The sequence below is a fragment of the Protopterus annectens genome, chromosome 5.part0 (assembly GCF_019279795.1).
Source record: "Protopterus annectens isolate FY-2018-M chromosome 5.part0, PAN1.0, whole genome shotgun sequence".
NCBI classification, from domain to species: domain Eukaryota; kingdom Metazoa; phylum Chordata; order Ceratodontiformes; family Protopteridae; genus Protopterus; species Protopterus annectens.
The window spans coordinates 1,726,047,535-1,726,067,087 of NC_056735.1; the positions used below are offsets into that span (position 1 = coordinate 1,726,047,535).

Consider the following 19,553-nt stretch of genomic DNA (forward strand, 5'->3'; position numbering starts at 1 on the left):
ATGGAATAGAGTTATTATAGTTTGTTCTCTCTTGGAGAGACTGAAGAATTAAAATTGTCATTCACTGACCATCAGTCTTGGAGAACTGTAAAAGACAAAGAGCAGATCTGAGAAACTTTATCACTAACAGGGATGTATCAGTGACCCACAGGTTTAGAACTTAAGGAAGTAAAAGAAGTCCTGTTGAGCATTAAGGAGTAGAAACAATAAGGAATAACTAGTGCATAAGTAAGGCCAAAGGAAGGACTGCTGTTGCATGGAAAAGGAAATACATTGTTTAATGACATTGTTCCAGCGCTGTGGCAAACATAAAAAGAGGAAGAAACACGAATGCACACTTTGACTTTGTTTTTAACTTAGGACTTATAACTTTTCGATACATGTAAGCATTCAACAAAAGGCTGACACCTGACATTTTGCAACGCATTACAGCTGGCTTGGTGTTAGGTACAACGATAAGTATTGCTTTTGCTACCCATCCCCCAACCGCCAGCTCAGGAAACTGTGATACATACCAGTGACTGAGTTTCTATTTCTCTGCTCAGAAGACAATTTCAACTTAATATCAACTAACACTTGCAATGAACAACAAAGGAAGTTTATTAGAGTTCATTATATTCATTTGTCTATCTCTTACAGGTAATGCTTTACTTTCTTCTATATTTTATTTAGAAGTCCAGGAAATATATCTGAAATGATTAAATATTTTGCTGCCATAAGCTTGAGCATTCAAATATATTTGACTAGATAACCAGATGTGTTGCAAGAATAATTTAGTTATACATTTGTAATCAGATTAGGTTTCTCATACTGAACAACATAGTTTCTAAACACTACACTGGCAATGTCACTGCTTACTGCAGAAAGACAAAAGTTTTATACTTTATTCTCAGGGCATAGTGGCATACCTGCCTGTGTAGAAGATATAATTCTGTATTTTCTTATAGAAATCTGATACTATAAAATAATTGATTTCAGCAGGTACATTTTGGAATGTTTTATTTTCGTGTAATCAAAACCGATATATTTTATCTATTGAGAAAATATGCTTATTAAACTAAAATCCAGTATATAATCTAGGTGCTTCTCCTGAAAAAGTGTGCTGTAATACAAGTAATATGTGGTTTTAAGATTTTGGATATGCATCAGAAAAATATTTAGTTTATTTCCTTTTGCTTCAAATCGGTGTAAAATATTCTTAAAAATTCAGCATTTCATCTCTTTTGAAATAAAAAATGTATTCATTAAGTTGCTCATAGGTTGTTACCAGGCTGTTGGCACAAGAGCCATTTTAAGCCTAATCAGTCTTACCCCAATTTTACCCAGATATTGCTGGCATGTGAAAAATCCCCCAATAAATGTTATGGGTACGATAAAGGCTTGTACTAATCAAGGATTCTCATGCTGCCCTCTTTGTTTCTCTTAGCTAAAGGCATTATGTGATACTCAGGCTCATCATCTATAGACATGTTATGAGTTCCAGCTCAGACCTGCATGCTGATTGCATCTCTATAGGACCCCACGACAAAATGACATTTTTAATAAAATCAGAATGGATTCTGTCATGTACTTGTACTGTAAAAAAGTCAGTAAGTTATATCAGTATTCAAGAAAGAGCATTTAACATTCTGTTCACTATACATAAAAAGAATATAAACTTTGTCAGATTTGAGAACATTTTTGTAGTTGCATGTGCTATAATGAAGTCTGTCAGAATGTATAAGTTATTAGATTGTTAAGTACATTTGTGGATCACATATGATCAATACAGAAGCTGTTTTGCCTTGTTTTGACTGATTTTAGGAAAATGTTTTGTCCTTTGCATCAGCTGGCAACGTAAGAATGTTTTATTTTGTAACTTGTAACTCATATGTTCCTATTCTCAGAAATTAGACTGCGACATTATCTTTAAGATGCATTGCACTCTATGCCCTAGACTCTGAAGATTCACTGTGGCCCCAAAAACACACACACACTTTGGAACAGGGAAGTTTAAAACAGAAACATCACAGCATTTCTTAAAATCCGAATTTTACATCTCGAATTATGTTTACAAAGCCTAAATTGTAGTATTATTTTTTTTAAATATTTGATTACTTTTACTAACAGTTGTATGTTATTGTAGAGCAGGCCTTCATAACAAAGCTTTTTGGTTTACATTTTGCGTATCTGTTTAAGTTAACATTTCCTGCTCTTCTTGCCTTTCATCAAAATTATCACATATGACATGTTTTTGAAATGTATTATTTCAACTATTTTTATTGCAAGTAATATTTTAATAAAAGTTCCATATATACAGTAATATAATGTTTTATACTTGAACATTGACATTCAACATTATGAAATTTTAGCAACAACAGGAAATATTACAGTTATAAAATGTAGTTTTCAAGATTCCCAATGTTCAAAAATGTCTTATGCTGAAAACTTGTGTTCAGCAAAACTGACTTTGCCCTTTTTCCACTGTTGCATGACCATGGAGTTAGTCTGTATAATGGGTTTTGAAGCATCTCCCCATGTGGAGCATGCACACAGTTTTAGTTCTGAGGAAAGTGGTTTGCAGCAAAGCCATATTGGAACATTCTAGCTGACTGGAATTTCCTTCATTGAGTCAACATTATTATCTGCAACATACCTCTAAATCTTTGGGCATTATAATATAACAGAGAGACACAAAGAGAAAAGTACCTTCTTATTTTTTCAGTAGATGCCATATATTTAGATATAAGGAGTCTATATATTTACCACTGAATTCACCCCAAAATAGGTCTAACCTTTTAAAGAAAATCAACAAATCTATAAAGAACAAAAAGGTTAAATATTGGGGTAAAAATCATAGTATCGTGAATATATCACAGCAGTTGAAAGATTTTAATAAGAGGTTGATACTTAAAGTTGCATAAGAAAAGTGCCTTGCATTTTTTTTAATATCACTGTAAATTTTAAGCACACCCTAATGGAAAGGCGGTTGAGATCTATCACACCATTCAAACCTTTTCTCAAAATTGAATCAGTAATGATGTATTAAAATCTACCCTCTAAGACTCTGTCAGTACGTTAGTAATAAAAAGTACTACAAAAATAAACTGACTTCATGACTACTACTACAGTATGCAGATCGCTTCCTCATTTTCCACCATCTTAAGTAACAATTGACTTTAAAAACAGTGAATGTACCACTCCTTGAATTCATCTTCTCTCGCCAGTGCAGTGCATAGGAAATGGTGAACATTCTTGAAGCCCCTTGTGAATAAGAGGGGTGGTAATACTATGAATCTTACTGAATCTAAGGAGACTGACTGGATCATTCATTTGAAAGCTGATAGGGGGCATGGGTTGAATGATAGAGCTTCTATAAAACCTAAGCTGAGACAATGCAGGCACATAAAATGAACTATCATTTATTTGTATATGTTCTTGATTATGTATTTTATCAATATTAACTTATCAGAATGTTTATTTACATGTTTTTAGGTCACTATGCAAGTTTTAGATATTTTTGTCTTACTTTACATTAACATGTTTATATATGGGAGAGTTCTTTAAATTCTCCAGCATTGCTTTTAATTGTTTAAATTGTTTTAATTGATTAATTGAGCTGCTTATATAAGGGGAGGTCTACTGTGACTTTTATACAAGGATCTGAAGAAGCTGTAATGGTGAAAGCGCTCATCCGTATGTTATAAGTGCACATTCTTGGAATTAAATTTGGAGTTTTGTTCTTACTTCTGCTGTACTCCGCTTCCTTTGTGACTTACATTACAGTCTGAATATAGACTGATTTGCTGCATAGAGATGCAGTCACCTATACGTGCAGGCAGGCTCACCTCTGTGGGGTTGCACACACTACTAAATATACAGCATGATCTCCCTACCATACAAAGCTCATAAATGAGGTAGCTTATGTAATACTGCAACACAATAAGTCCTATTAATGGTAAGGTTCAAAAAACATTGCCATAGATTTCACCACTGACCAAGTCAGACATTATGGTGGCTTTCTGACCCTTTGCTGTCTTCTCACTTCTGGCACTATCCTTGGCTCTGTAGAGCAAAATACTCTTTATTCTGTACCACAGTCTCTTCAGCAGAGTCAGGGAACAGGTCAGGGCTGGACACTTAATTATTTGGAAAATTAACACAGTCACTGTCCTTTGACCCCATCCTGAGAGGCAATGTTATTTGCAATTGCTGATGTAGGTCTCAGCTTATCTAAATGTCTCCTGTAAGAAATCGCTGAGTCAGTTCCTTGAATTTGCTCTGAAACTGGACCTATTTACTCCACAATATTTAATGGAATCTGCTTTGTACTTCACCTTGTGTTATCTGAGAGAAACAATGAATCTTCTCCACTGATCGACCTGTCCCTTGCAAGGTTGTCACGCATAAAATCAGTACAAGCAGCATTTTAGTCCAACAAAGGCTTGGCTTCATTGACTTTAGTTGGGTTTCTGATATGTCCACTCAAGAGCAGTTCTTCAAGGGTTTATCCAGACCTACGGGTCAACATTTTTCTGTACTACAGACAATAAGAAAAATGCTATCTCCCATTTTCAAAATGACATTTGATAATTTTTCAGACTTGTTTTGAAAGTTTGTACTAATCATTTAGCTAACTAATTTGTTGCATTGGTGCAGAAATGGAAAAAAACTATTCAATTTTGCTTAACAAACAAAAGACATCTTTTGATATAAATCGAGTTGTGTTATCAGTAACAATATCTTCAGGAAAACCATAAGCAGCAGAAAGTCTGTGATATGATTTCACACACACAAAATGCTGATATCCATCTTAATTATGTGCCCACCACAATCTTGCATAAATAATTTATAAATGGTCCTGCAACATCAATATGTGATTTTCTTAAATGTCCACCTGGAAAGTTCATTGGGTACATTTGTGGTTGTCCAGGCTTCTTCCATTTTGTCTGACATGGCACACAAACCTTGTAGACATTCTCAGTCTGTGTAGCTTTTACTACCAGGTTACTCTACCAACCACTGCAAAGGTGAGACGTATGAAATTCTAACAGTATAGCTATTCTCACCTTATAGATAACTATGACTCAGGTGGCTCATAATGCACATTCTTTTTTAATGAAAGTTCTAAATTTCTTCTAAAAACATTTTTGAATTTACATTAAAATTTATTGCTGGCGGGTTTTGCTAGAATTCCGTCACAAAATGTTAACTCTTTTGATATATCTTGGCCAGTTCTTGTTAAATTTGTGTTAAATCAGCTTTAAAAGGAGTATTCTGAAAGTATTCATCAATCAAATTATTCATGCATTATTTGATTCTTTCTGTAGCATTACCTGAAATACTAGTAATGATTCTCAAGAGTCCCATAAAGTTGTCATGGTTATTCTGGTTCATGGTTCTGTGCTCTGTTTCATAATGATAGGCTGGCAGTATTATTTATTCTTGCCACCTTCATAGATCAACTCTTCTGCCTACTACATACCATTCATAAAGGTTGGTTTACTATCAAATGTGTGATAAACAACAAAAAACATGCAATACAGGGAAAACATCACCGAACACAGAACGCTGAACAAGTCAGTATGTCAAATCACATGCCAATTATTCCATTCAGCAGTATTTGACATAACATGTACATTACACCTGTCAGAACAGTAACTGCAGTTTTGGTTGTGAGCAGTATGAACATACTGCACAATACTAAACTTCATGTTTTTGCAGGGCCCTGCACCCCCACACACCCCTGCAAGTTATATATTCCAACTCTGAGATCAGACTACAGTGGGGAAAGGGGAACATTTCCTGATCCACACTGTACCATGATCTTTACTAACAACACTGACCACATATGTGTGAATGCACAGTCCATTTGCTGACTGGGACTTTGCACACCTGACGGTTCAATGACATGGGATTCAGCTAACCGGAATTCAGCATGCCGTGGTCTGGATAATCACATCAAACAATGCCTGTAGCTCCATCGTACATGGTGGGTAAGGGATAGGTTATCACCTTTTCTGTAGAAGGTTATATCTCTTTTCTATCCAGAGCATATCCATAATATTCAGTTTAAGATTTACCAAACTCATATCTTAATTTTCAATGGCTCCAGATCAGATGTGAGGAGGGCTGGATCCAGCACAAGGTAACCTATGCAGCTGTCTAGGGCCTGGTGCTGGCTGGGGACCTTGGCCATGCAAAGTTATTACTTTATTTTTAAAGTCCATTTTCATCTTTTTAAGTTGTCTGATTTTGATGCAGAGTTACTTTTTTAAACGTCTGTTTTGATATTTTTAAGATGCCCAATTTTGAGACTGGAGTAGATGTACAGACTTTAAATTTTGTGCGAGACTGGTGTGCATGCACACAGACATTTGTTGTGAGATTTAAGTTGGACAGCTTGGCAAAGATAGTTGAATTATGCCGCAAAGCAATTTTTTAAATTTTATTTGCTGCAGCAGCAATTAGTTTAATGGAGTTTCAGCTTATTTATTGTGTATAATGCCTCGGTTTTGGGGAACAGTCTAGTTAAGTAAATTGTTTAGAGTCAATGGTACCTTATAATGGGAGACAAGAGTCTTAATCTTCCACACTAATTGTCAGGCCACCTTTAATTTTTTTTCTTCTGTAGTAAATCACTGAGTATGACAGTCTGTCACTGCCAGTCATAGAGTTTCAAAGTTGTGTTGTACACAGGCAACATATTGATGAAAAACTTGTTGTCTTGTTAAAAGCTGCTGTTCTGGAAGTTAGTGCAGAGGGTTAAAGCTCTGATTAGTTAATGAGCCACTTTTTGTGGCAATGGAGTTTGAATCTTTTCACTTATGTGCTGTGTGATGAACTAGACAGTGCTTTGGAACAAGTGGGAATTTGAGCGAAGCTTAGTAATGATCTCCAGGTTGCATGCCTAGTAATTATGAACCTGTTAATGTTGTCTGTCAGTCATTCTGCATAGCTGATCTAATTCAGGGAATGTTATGGCATCATCACCAGCACCTTCATTTTTTTTTTATGTAGCACAGGCAATATTCTCTTCAAGGAAAGCAGACACTGCATTTGTAAATGGATCACTGAAATGTAAAGTTGTTTGGCAGTAGCAACCTCTGCATTAGTAAAACCTCTGCACTAATTATTTATCTCGGCGCTTTTCTCCCTGGGCCTTTTATGAAAATGGGATCCTTGGACTCCAGTCAGACTCCCCTGGTAAACAAATGTCAGATAAATAAATAACTAAATAAATAAATAAATATGTTTTCTTTAATGTGGACTTATTCAGATGACTTTTACTTCTGCAGAACTTCTGTATATTCACTTAGCATATTTTATCTGGTGGTTAATATTTCTTTTGTTCTCATGAATGTTCTATTTAAACTGTGCTAGACATGGCTGGATATTGTGGTATGATGCTAATGATCTTTATATAACTTCATGTAGTTCATCTAAAGCTACCAGTAAATACAGTTATTTCCCCATAACAATAAGGGGTATACACAGTCAACAAGGTGGCTATAACTGCTGGTGGGGGAGGTGGGCTGTCTGTGCATGATGATACCTTATATTCTTATAATATGATCATTTTTAATAATCTGGTTTGGCAGAACTAGTGTGCATGTTTGAAAATTAAGTTGAAATACTTTGGCTACTGTGTGTTTGGGTGAAACGTTTGAAATATGTGACTTTTGGTCATTACTATTATTACTATTATTATTATTATTATTATTATTATTATTATTATTACTTTTTACACAGACATAAGTAAATGCTATGCTTTTATTCTGCAGACTATTACAAGCCTAGCCAATGACCAGAAGTCAGAATCAAATCCTGTAGCTTGCATCTGTATGGTCTAGACCCTAACCATTGTACCACCCCCCCACCCCCCACCCCCACCCCCATTTGTGAAGGATGCAGTCAATAATACAGTTATAATTGCTAGGTTTGGGGGATGTCTGTGGATATAAATAAATGTACACATAATCCTCCACTGGCTAAATGCATTTCAGTGAATGTAAGTTTCAAGGAAAGAGGAGTTTACTGTTGTTCATGTTAAGTCTGTTTTCAGTGTGAGAATATTTTGCTTTGTTTAGCAAACTGCCATCAGAGTTTGTGCTATAAAATCTGAAATACAGGTTTGAAATCAAATCTCTTTAATCATTGTAAAAGCAAAGAAGAAAATAATATGCACACTGAGAGGTTTGAACAGTATTTATGGTAATTGGGGTGAGACAGCCAAGTAACGGGACATTGCCTAGGACCTCATTTAACCACAATCCATCTCTGTATGTGAGATACTTGAGAATGCAAGTCCCAGCACTTTGAAAAATAAATTGCATTTCTAGCAGAATATCAGTGATTTCTGAAACTCACTGTTATTTTTCAGTCATTTTCCAGTGATTTCATCCTGGCATTTACAGGCCTACATCCCTGCTACTACTATAAACTAACAGCAAAATCAGTGTACTTTTCAGTGAAGAAAGGTTGTCAAAATACTACAGTCTTAGAGGTAGTATATATTGTATTTCCTTTTATTATTTATTTATTTATTTTAATTTGCTACCTGAGGTAGAGTATTGATCACAAATGAACAATTTCTGTTTCAGCTCAAGGAAAAGTACAATATTAATACTAAGTTTTACAACACAGCATGTCAATGAACTGCAATGTACACAATGAAGTTAGAGTGAAGTAACAAAAAGGTACGTTTAATTAAGTACCATGTATGAGAAATTCTTTATATTATGCATTTGACTGAAGTTAAAAATCAGCTTATGCAGGAAGAAAAAGTTATGTGCACAATATACAACATAGTCAAATGTTAAGGCAAGTGGGGCACACAGATAGAGGAATATAGAGAGGAAATGTATTAGTCAATGATAAAATTTGGTGCACCAAGGCATAGCCAGATCCTGTACTAGGCACTGCTGGTGGAGGGGGGAGGGCAACAACAACATTAATTTAACTGATATTAAAAAAAAAAAACAAGTTTTCCTTTTCTTCCATCTCATCTCATGTATGTTGCACTGCATGCATCTGCGTACTGCTTTGGAAGCAGATGCGTGCAGAAAGACGTGCATGAGTTTTCATTATCGAAGTGGAGCCTTCGTTATTTTGACTTGCTTTCCAAAGTGAACTGTGTATTTGCAGCAAAGCAAGTGCTTACAGATTGCACCTTAGCTACAGGGTGACACAAACCTTAATCCTCTACACCAAATACCACTTGGCTGAAATGTTTGAAATGAATACTTTTTTTGTTTATTGGTTAATGGATTTTGTTTCACTGCTTAATGGAAAAAATGTTTAAAACTACAAATTTAAAATGCACTCTAATAAATGCTTCTGTATTTAACAAGAAATACATTAAAGCAAGAAGGTGAATGAAACAACAAATTTATACATGGTCCTGAAAATGTATGCAGGGGGAGTCATGGTTTGAAAACAGCCCAGATACCAAGATAGAATTAATTTTCCACTGGCCAGGAGCATTTTCAGTGAATGTGAGTTTGAGATTCAATGCATTTTCAATGAATGTGAGGTTCAATGCATTTTCAATGAACGTGAACTTCAAGGGAAGAGAAGTTTACTGTTGCTCATGCCAAGTCTGTTTTTAATGTGCTGCCATTTTGTTTAGCAAATGGCCATTAGTGTTTGTACTATAAAAAATTATATTTTGTCATTTATTGATTCATGCATTTTGTTTCACTGCTTATTGGAAAAAAATATTCAAAACTACAAATTTAAAATACACTCGAATGAAAGAATTAATCTGCCACTGGTTGTAAGCATTTTCAGTGAATGTGAGTTTGAGGTTCAATGCATTTTCAATCAACTTGAGCTTCAATGTATTTTCAATAAACTTGAGCTTCAATGCATTTTTAATGATGCAAACTTCAACGGAAGAGGGAAGAGAAGTTTAATATTGCTCATACTAAGTCTGTTTTTAATGTGCAGCTATTTTCTTTAGCAAATGGCAATTAGTGTTTGTGCTATATAAACTGTAAGCAGTGTTAGTTGTGCAACAGGTAGTATACTTGTCATTGGTACTGAAAGCTGTGAGTTCTACTCCTATATCATGTAGATGTATTGCTGACAGTGCAGTATTGGGGGGGTACTATGTCATCTTTGGTTGAGATGTTAAACTGAGGCCATGTCTGCCTGCATTGATGTTCATTGCTGTGAAATCTTTTATATCCACCTGAGCTAGTGAAAAGAGTGACAGGAATTTCTCTGATGCCCTGGCCAAATTACTCTAGTAGTATAAATACCTCCAATAGTCTCCTGGAAAATATTTTACTAGCCTGGAGGGACTAACCTAGTAAACAAAGGATGAATACATTAAAAATATTATATTTAAATCCACATATCTGTCTTCATTTCAAAAGTAAAGAAGAAAATCGTATGCATGCCAACAGTTTTGAACAGTGTTTAAGGTAACTAGGTAGAGAGACAATAGGATGTCAGATTGGCTGTGAGGGGGGGTTGCTGGTCCATTACACTGTCTAGGGCCCCATTTTACCATGATCAGGCTTGGACTTAGGTAATGTGGCCAGTGGTATAACTTTGGCATTTAGCAAGTTTCAGAAGATGAGTTTTTAGTTGTGTCCAGAAGACTGGGTATGGTACTTCTTTGTTATAAGAGCAAACGGATTCCCTGAGCTTTGTGCCAAGAATAGAGAAGCAGTGATCAGTACAGAGAAGCTTGATTTTAGGCACATGATTCTTGAGGCTGTATGATGGGGGCTGCCATATTAGTTTAGCTGCTAAGGGGAGAATGGTTGTACATAAGACTGAATAGTTGGGAACCTAATAGGAAGTCAGTTCTTTACTTGACTGGGAACCATTTTGTTCTTTCTGGGGTATTGCAGCAGTGCTCATGCTTATGAAACCATGGATTGTACTGGCAATAGATTGCATGTGTGTGACATTTGTCTCTGAAGTAGATAACTGCTAAGGGAAGGTTGTATTTCAGATGAGAAAGAAGAATGCCTTTACCAATGGCTGATCTAGATGGTTTGGGTAGAAATGGGGACAGTTTGTTGCAGCAAGTTAACCTTCTTCCTTATTTTGTCAAGATGAAGATTGAAACTGAGAGATTAGTCTAGCCATGGACCCAGATATTTGAAAGAGCTAGTATTTCATAATGCAACATTGTTATGATCAAATAATTGTAGTTGAGAATGAGTTTTGTGCAGCTCCTGTTTGGTACAAAAAAGCCTGTTTCTTTTGTTTTGTAAGTATTAAATTGTATTCTTGTGCTTTTAATTCATTGTGTAAGGGAAAGGCATCTATCCATCCATCCATCCATCATCCATGCATCCTCAATCCTTTTTCCCATTTTTGCATATGGGGTCAGGGTGCCACTTCAAAAGTGATCATCATCTCAAGTCAAGGTTTAAACCAGTTGGTGCAGTGGTATTTCATCTGTACCACTCACTCGCATCTACAGCCAATTTATAGTGTCCAGTCTGCCTACTGCATGTCTTTGGAATGTGGGGAAGAAATCAGAGCACCCGGAGGAAACCCACAGGAATAGCTCAACACCATCTGCATAACGTAGCAGAGGAAGGTGAGGGATGTTAAGGGAAACTTTATTGACAAAGATGGAGAATAGGAGGGTGGCAAGGATAACATTTTGTAGGATACCTTTTCTGAGACTAGCTGAAGAAAGTATTATTATTTATGACATTTGTTTACCGGGAAAGTGCGCTGGGCTGAACAGAGCCCATTTTCAGTAGAGGCCCAGGGAGAAAAGCTCCAATACACTAATACAATAAGTACAACGCTTTTTTTTTTTTTTTTTTTTTTTTTTACAGAGGTGGTTACCTGGAGGTAGATTACAGCATTTACAAGAATTATAACAATACAACCATTGGCAAAAAGAGACTGTAATACCAGCAAAGGCAAATAGAGTAATATAGATAGATAAGTACTAGGCTAACTGCCCTTGTGGGCCATTTTAAATCTAGCCAATTACCCCATGTGAGAATCAAACCATGCACCATGTGCCTGTAAGGTAAACACTTTAACCATTCTGCCATCCTCCTACCTTTAACTTGCAGAACTACAAAATGTAGGAATACAATTAAGCAGATGACAAGAACAGGTGATTTTGGTGGTTGTAAAGTTCAAAAAAGCAGTACTAGGTCTGAGTATGGGGGAGAGTGGGGTTAGGTGACAACATTAGACAAGGTGGAACAGTTGCAGATCCATTTGGTGAGAAGGTAGTTTTGGAAGGCAGTTTTGAATTTGATGGGATGATGCTCAGAACGTACAGAAGAGGGGAGGTCATTCCAATGTCTGGCCATAGTACAGGAGTATAAGAGTTTACCTGCTGGCAGGTTAGGTTTGTGGACTTGTAATAGGTTTTAGTTTTTGGAGCATAATGACGTAGTGGGGGAGTAAGGGGAAAATAAGGAGCTGAGTGCAGGGCAGTCTTGTGGTTTGTAAATTAGTTTGTGAGAGGTAGTTAATTGAAGGTGTAGTAGGAAGTGAGGGAATTCGAGCCAGTGGAGATAATTTAAGGCTATACAGTGATGGGTAGAATGATGGGAAATAGAAGCAAATTTGGCAATTTTGTTGTAACAAGATTCTAATTTTAGCTTTTGAGCGGACTGCAGATTAGTTAATAAAGGAGCACCGTATGTTAAAGAAGGAAGAAGGTAAGAGAGTGCTAAGGCTTGTTTAGTTGAAGGGAAGAGGAATTTATAATGTCTGTATAGGCAGCCACACTTTTTGTGGGTTTTAGATATATTGGATTGGATATGTAAATACAATTTTAGATTGTTGTCTATTATGACCCCTAAGAGTTTAGTATTAGTTACAGTTCAATTTTTATTAAATTCAGTGAAAGAATGTTAAAGTCTTGGACATTGAAGGAGGTATTTTATGGGGGGTAAACAACATGAGTTTGTTTTTTTTAGCATTTAAGGACAGGTGATTTTGGTGAAGCCTGGATTCAACAGGAGAGAAAGCTGTTTGGGTTATTTGTTGAAGGATAACAGGGGTGGGTGCTGAGCAGACTATGGTTGAGTCGTCAGCATATTGGACTAAAGAGGAGTGCGGTATAGCTTGGTGTAAGTTATTAATGAAAATGTTAAATAGAAGAAGACAAAAATTGAAGCTTGTGGGACGCTAGTAGGGTTGTGAAGGAAGGGAGAGATGGAGTGCTGCCATTTGACAGCATGTTGTCTGTTAGAGAGGTAGTTTTCAAACCAGTTAAAAGACTGAGAAGACAGCCCAAAGGAAGAAAGTCGAGAGAGGAAAATAGAATGGGATATAGTATCAAGTGCCTTAGATGATTAAACAGATAGTTCTGGAGCCATGTGATGGTATCTAGACTAATTCCTATTTCAAATAGGTGGTTTAAGAGACTTTTTTGATCCACCAAATCAAACACATTGGAGAGGTCAATAAAAATTATTTTATTTATTTTATTTATTTTACATTTGTTGACCAAGCTAGTCTAACTGGATATATGTCCATTTTTAGTAGAGGCCCGGGGAGAAAAGCTCCAAGCATTAGCAGTGACAAAGATTACAATATACAGTAATAGTCAAATAAATTACAGGATATTGTTACATTGAGGTTAAGATAATTTATACAGAGTCCTTAGTAGGTTAAAACTAAGATCAAATACAGAGAGCAATCATTTGAGAGAGAGCAATCAAAAAAAGAAAAAAATATTGAATTGTAAAAATTTTTTTTTTTTTATTTACAGGTATGTGACATAGAACACTGGAGTATAGAAGTGTAAGGAGAGCAAAACAGGGGAAAGAGATAACAGTCAGGGTATATCAGTCTGGGTTAGAGCAGGGACAAACCCAGTGAGTTTTAAGATATTCTTTAAGATGCTTTTTAAAGAGATGAGTGGAAGCAAGAGATGATAGTTCACTAGGAAGCTGGTTCCAGCTTTTTCCTACTGTGTTGGCGAAAAGTGAGTCCCCAGGTTTGTTGTTAGATTTAATAGTGGTGACTAGAATCTTGTTAGCTGAGCATAGAGTTGCAAGATTTTTGTAGGGGGTAATCAGATTAGTAAGGATTGGGGTATTATTAGGGTGATAAAGGATCTTTTGGGTGATAACAAGTTGTTGACAAAGTAGTAGGTTCTGCAGTTCTAACCATCCCAGTTGTTTGAGGTTGTGTCAGTGGTGAGTTCTGAAAGGGGTGCCAGTGGCAAATCTGGCTATGTTATTATAACTGGTAGAAAGTTTGGTGAGGTTGTTTCTAGATAGGTTGGTATATATCGCAGAAGCATAGAACAGGGTAGAGATCAGGTGAGTCTGGGCAATAGTGATACTGGCTGAAGGGATAAGGAAGGGTTTGATTCTGTAAAGGGTACCTAGTTTTTTGTTGACAGACGTTATTGTAGAATTAATATGGTCATCATAGCTAAGGTTGTTATCAATTGTTACTCCCAGTAGACGGGTTGTAGTGTCAGGGGATATGTTAGTTCCATTGTTAGAGGTTACTGTGAAGTGTAGATGGGGTGACTTATGAGTAGGAGCAAAGAGCAATACTTTTGTATTTTTGGGGTTTAAAAGGAGACAGTGTTGCATAAACCAATTTTCAACACTGTTAAATACTGTTTGAGTGAGGGACTGGAGAGAGGTTATGGACTTGGCTGAACAAATTAAAGTTGAGTCATCTGCATATTGTATGCAGGTAGCTTGAGGAAGTTTGGTATGTAGATCATTAATGAACAATGAAAAGAGAAGGGGTCCTAATATAGAGTCTTGTGGTACTCCAATGTTTACAGGGAGGGAAGTAGAAAGATTATTATCCCAAAGTACTGCTTGCTGTCTGTTTTCAAGATAGGATTTAAACCAATGCAGTGCTTGTGTTTCGAGTGATTGGGCTTTTAGTATGTCAATAAGCATGTTATGGTTCACCATACCGAAGGCTTTTGAAAGGTCAATAAATAGTGCAGAGGAGAAAGTATTGTTGTTACGATTTTTGTTTATGTAGTCAGAAAAGGATAGCAGGGCAGTTGTTGTGCTATGGAATGGCCTAAAACCATGCTGGCAGTCGGCAAGTAAATTGTTATGGAGAAGGTGGGCAAGTAGTTGTTTGTGTATACACGTTTCCATTATTTTAGCTATTGGAGAGAGTAAGGCAATAGGCCGAAAGTTGGAGAGCTCGGTAGATGATCCACCTTTGTGTAGAGGGTTGATGTGAGATACTTTCCATATGGAAGGGATTTTGCTTTCTAAAATTGTTCTCTTTATAAGGATGGAGATGGGAAAGGCAATTTCTTTTGCTGCAATTTGCAGGAATTCTGCTGGAAGACAGTCAGCAGAAGAGGTGCATGGTTTAAGTTTTTGAAGGAGGTTGCAAATGAGGGATGTGGGTACAGGTTGTATATGAAAGGTTGGAGTTGGAGTATTATTGGTATTTAATGGTGGAGTGGTGATGGGTGGTAAAGGCTTAGCTAGGGTTAGAATGGCTTCTGTAAAATAGTTATTAAAGGCATCAGGTATCTAGTTAGAGTTATTATGGTTAAATCCTGAAGGGGCGGGAGATTTAGAGTGTCCTGGTTTGAGAAGTTTGTTAATGCCTGTCCAGAAATTGTGTGGTTTTTGTTGATGGGTTTGTTGGAGGTGAAGGTAATAGTCTTTTTTTGCCTCTGAGAATGTCTTTCTTGGGGCATTTCTTAATTGTTTAAAGTAAAGGTGATCTGATGGACTTTTGGAGGCTCTCCATTTGGGCCAAATTTTATTACTGAGGAGGATCTTTTGCCTAGTATGTTTTGTAAGCCAGGGGGGAATTTTGGTTCTTATTCGAGAAGAGCAAATGGGGTTGTGGTAATCTAGGATTTGAAGGAATCTAGTACTAAAGTAGGTCACTGCTTCATCAAGTTGAAGATGTGACATAGGTGACCAGTCACATGCTTTCAGTTCCTTTTGGAAGCTGTCTGGATTAAAGAATTTTTTGGAACGGGAGGATTTAAAATTATTAGTATTAAGGCTGTGAATTTTTTGTTTAATGATGTAGGTTAGCATATGGTCACTGATATCATCAGGAAGGGTTCCTGGTTTATAAGTATCAGGATGGCTGTTGAGAAGGATCCAGTCTAGGGTGGTTTCCTTGTTGCTTGGCTTATGGATTCTAGTAGGGGTGGTTATTATCTGTGGGAAAATGTGAAGATTTATGTGATTGGTAGGATTAGGGGAACTACAGGCTGCCCAGTCTATATTAAAGTCTCCTAATACAATGGTTTCCTGAGGCAGGTGGGTAGATAGGAAACTAAGTATGTTTTCAAGTGTATTAATATTATTTCCAGGAGGGAGTTGTGTGCAAATTAGATAGATAGATTTGGAGTTACTGATTTGTAGCTTGGCAGTAAGGGTTTCTGCATTGGTATCTGAGGGTAGCGGCACAATGAAGGGTGACACTTGGAGTTCAGATTTATACAAAATGGCTACTCCTCCACCCTTTTTAATTTTGCGGTCATATCTTAGGATAGTATATGCAGGAGGAGTAATCTCCTAGTCCAGAGTAAAGGGTTTTAGCCATGTTTATGTAATACAGAGAATGTCAAATGAGTGCACCTCTAATAGTGTATGTAGGCGGGCAATTTTATTGTTAATGCTGTGGATGTTAAGGTGAGCTATCAGGAGGGAGTTAGATAGTCTGTTAGGGGTAGTAATAGTAGGAAATGTTAGATTGTGTGGGTTATTGGGAGTATTAGTATTGGGGCCAGGGTTTGGATGAATATCACCATCTAATAGGGGGTGTTGTAGAGGATATTGTACAAATGTAAGGATTTTGTAGTAATTGATTGGAGTTTTTTTGACAGGGAAGTAAGTAACATGGTTAGATCTATGGTACTTTGGAAGTATGTAGATAAAGGTGACAGTTATGTTACTATGTTTAAGAGAGTTTATGTGAGAAAGAGGTAGAGTTTGTTGGTAGGGGTGGTGTTACTCAGGAAGAGAAGAATGTTCAATGAAGGTTAGTGTGTATGGAATTGTAAGATAAGCGAGAGTTGTAGTTAAGAGTAGTAGGTTTGTGAATAAAGATTTGTATGTTGGGTCCATTAGAATGTGTAGAAGAGGAGTGAGAATATGTTGGGGGAGGGATAGAGGTGGGTAGGAATAAAGGTGGGAGAAGGAGAAAGTGTTATATGAGATGAGGTAGCTTGAGGGAAGAAGTGAACAATAAACTGAATAAAAGGTGGTTATAAGAGTGAAGCTGCAAACTATAGCAATACAGGGTAAGGTGTGGAAAGGTTAGGGAGTGGCCCTAAAAGGTAAATTGGCTTAATTAAGAATTTGTTGAGGGTAGGGAGGGTGTGGTTGTTAAGTAGAAGTAGTATGTGATAGGGTGATAATGGGAGGGGGTGTGGCAATGGAAGTATAAATCTAGGACCACTGGGTGTGGGTGGGAATTGGGTGTAGGGTAGGGGAGCGGAGTGAGCCCACGGGGTGAATGGAGTGGGTTAGAGCAGCTATATGAAAGATTTTCCAGAGACAATCAGGGAGGAGGAGATTCCTGAGGCAGAGAAAGTGGTCACAGGTAAGTAGAATGTGGTGAAGCAGTGAAAAGTTAAGATAGGATATTGGAATGGGAACAATAAAAGAATTAGAAAAACAGCTAGGAGGAGGGAAAAGAGATGCTAGGGGCAGTGAGATAACACAGGGAAGGTTGGTAGCTAGTCAAGGGGTGAAAAACTGATAAGGAAAGTAGAAAATGAGACAGATAAGGAAATTTAAAAAGTGAAACTAGGTAAAGTTGGGGAAAAGCTTTCGCACAAGGCTGGATTAGAGCATCCCCTAGTGGGCAGAGATTAGAATACAGTGTCTGTAATAGAGATAGCAGTTAGAGATGGCTCAGAAAGAGGAGTCAGGGAGGGGGAAAAGCAGATGGTACTAGGACAGAGAAGAGTCTGGCTGCTGGCTTCCTGACTCAGTGGCTAAAATTCATACTAAGCTAGGTACATCGTACTTTGCAAAGAACAGCCAAAGTTTAATAACAGGTGCAGTATGAATATAATAGATCAACTATAATGTTTAGGACCAGGGTGGAACATACTTTCTTAATCTGTTTAAAAACAGGGAATTATATGCCACAACAGCAGAAATTTGTTGGTCAGTCATCAGGATGGTTCAAGGTAGAAATTGAAGGGTCCTTAATGACCAGGCAGGTCCTTTCATGCAGGATAGGAGGAAGAGAGCTAGGAGGAGTAGACAGATAAGGTATACATTAGGTGTGAAGGCTACAAAAAAACTACTAGTGGTACTATTAAGGCAATTAAGGTAAAGACACAGTGCATTCAGTGCTATACAATATGTAAGGTTACAAAAAACACAATCTTAAATTAGTACTTCCAGATGGCTACCGAGACAAAGTCTAAGCAATTCGTATATTGAGCAAGCACAAGGGAATTGGAGAGATACTCTTTAAAATTACAATAAGTAAAAGGTAAGCAAAAAAATAAAAATGCTTGACTTCTGATGGCATAAAACAAATTAGAATTACAAAATGCAAACTATATAACAATCAATTAATCACAGTAGTGTATTATTGGGTAAACTACTACTTAGGGCAGAATAACTAATTCAATAATTACTGGTCTAGTACCCTGAGTGATGTGCAGGTAACGGCCACTAGGAAAGATGAGTGCAACTCCCACAGAGGTTAGCCAAAAGAACATTCACTTAACACCAGTTAACATGTAGAGCTAATAAGGGAAGAAAGAGCATCTGAAAGCAACTCAGCAGACTTTGAATCTGGGGGGGGGGGGGGGGTAATGCCTTTCTGGATGCCCACACAAGGAGAAAGAAGTCCTTATTTACAGGGCAATTGCGAATACAAAGTATGGCTAATGTGGCATTAAACTATCTTGCAGCAACAACTGTGTGGTCAGGACTCTAAGCAGGGTTTTATACTGTTGATCGCTAAAAGCAGCTAAGCAGCCCAGCCCACCAAAACAGATAGCCGGCAGATCAACACTTGAACATAACAAGTCAATTAGGCATCGGTGGTAGTAAGCAGACACATTATCCACAAATAAGGCAATTATATCGGTCACTCTGAAAGAAAATGGAGTCAGAGGCCAGATAAGCCTTGGATTAAGACGAACGCTAACTGAATTTAAAATAAAATGCTCTCACAGGAGGGCAATCTGAAAGGCAGAGTAGCCCAGGAGTTAATTAAGCACTCCAGTAAGAGGTTCAGTTAAATTCTATTTCTTTTCCAGCAGGGAAACAAAACAATAAGAACGCTAACTGATATTAAATAAAACGCTATCGGAGGATAGCGTACTTCAAGTCAGATTCAGTTAGGAGCTAATTAAGCACTCCAGTAGGAGGTTCAGTTAAATTCTATTTCTTTTCCAGCAGGGAAACAAAACAATAGGAATGCTAACTGAAATTAAATAAAACGCTATCGCAGGATAGCATACTTCAAGGCAGATTCAGTTAGGAGATAATTAAGCACTCTGGTAGGAAGTTCAGTTGAATTCTATTTATTCTCCCGCAGGGAAACAAATCAATAGGAATGCTGACTGAAATTAAATAAAACACTATCGTAGGATAGCGTACTTCAAGGCAGATTCAGTTAAATTCTATTTCTTT

At 37.1% G+C, this 19,553-nt stretch overlaps 1 protein-coding gene across 2 annotated transcripts in view; it reads left to right on the plus strand.

The window, feature by feature from the left end:
* The first annotated feature begins 344 nt into the window (after positions 1 to 344).
* The window catches only part of CD2 (CD2 molecule), a 432,951-nt gene continuing 413,742 nt past the window's right edge, over positions 345 to 19,553 (plus strand). The window contains exon 1 of one of the 2 annotated variants that reach the window (XM_044071520.1): positions 345 to 639. In XM_044071520.1, the coding sequence (XP_043927455.1) occupies positions 582 to 639 (58 nt within the window). In that variant the 5' untranslated portion in view covers positions 345 to 581. The remainder of the gene's footprint in view (positions 640 to 19,553) is intronic. The other variant, XM_044071519.1, reaches the window with a different exon arrangement.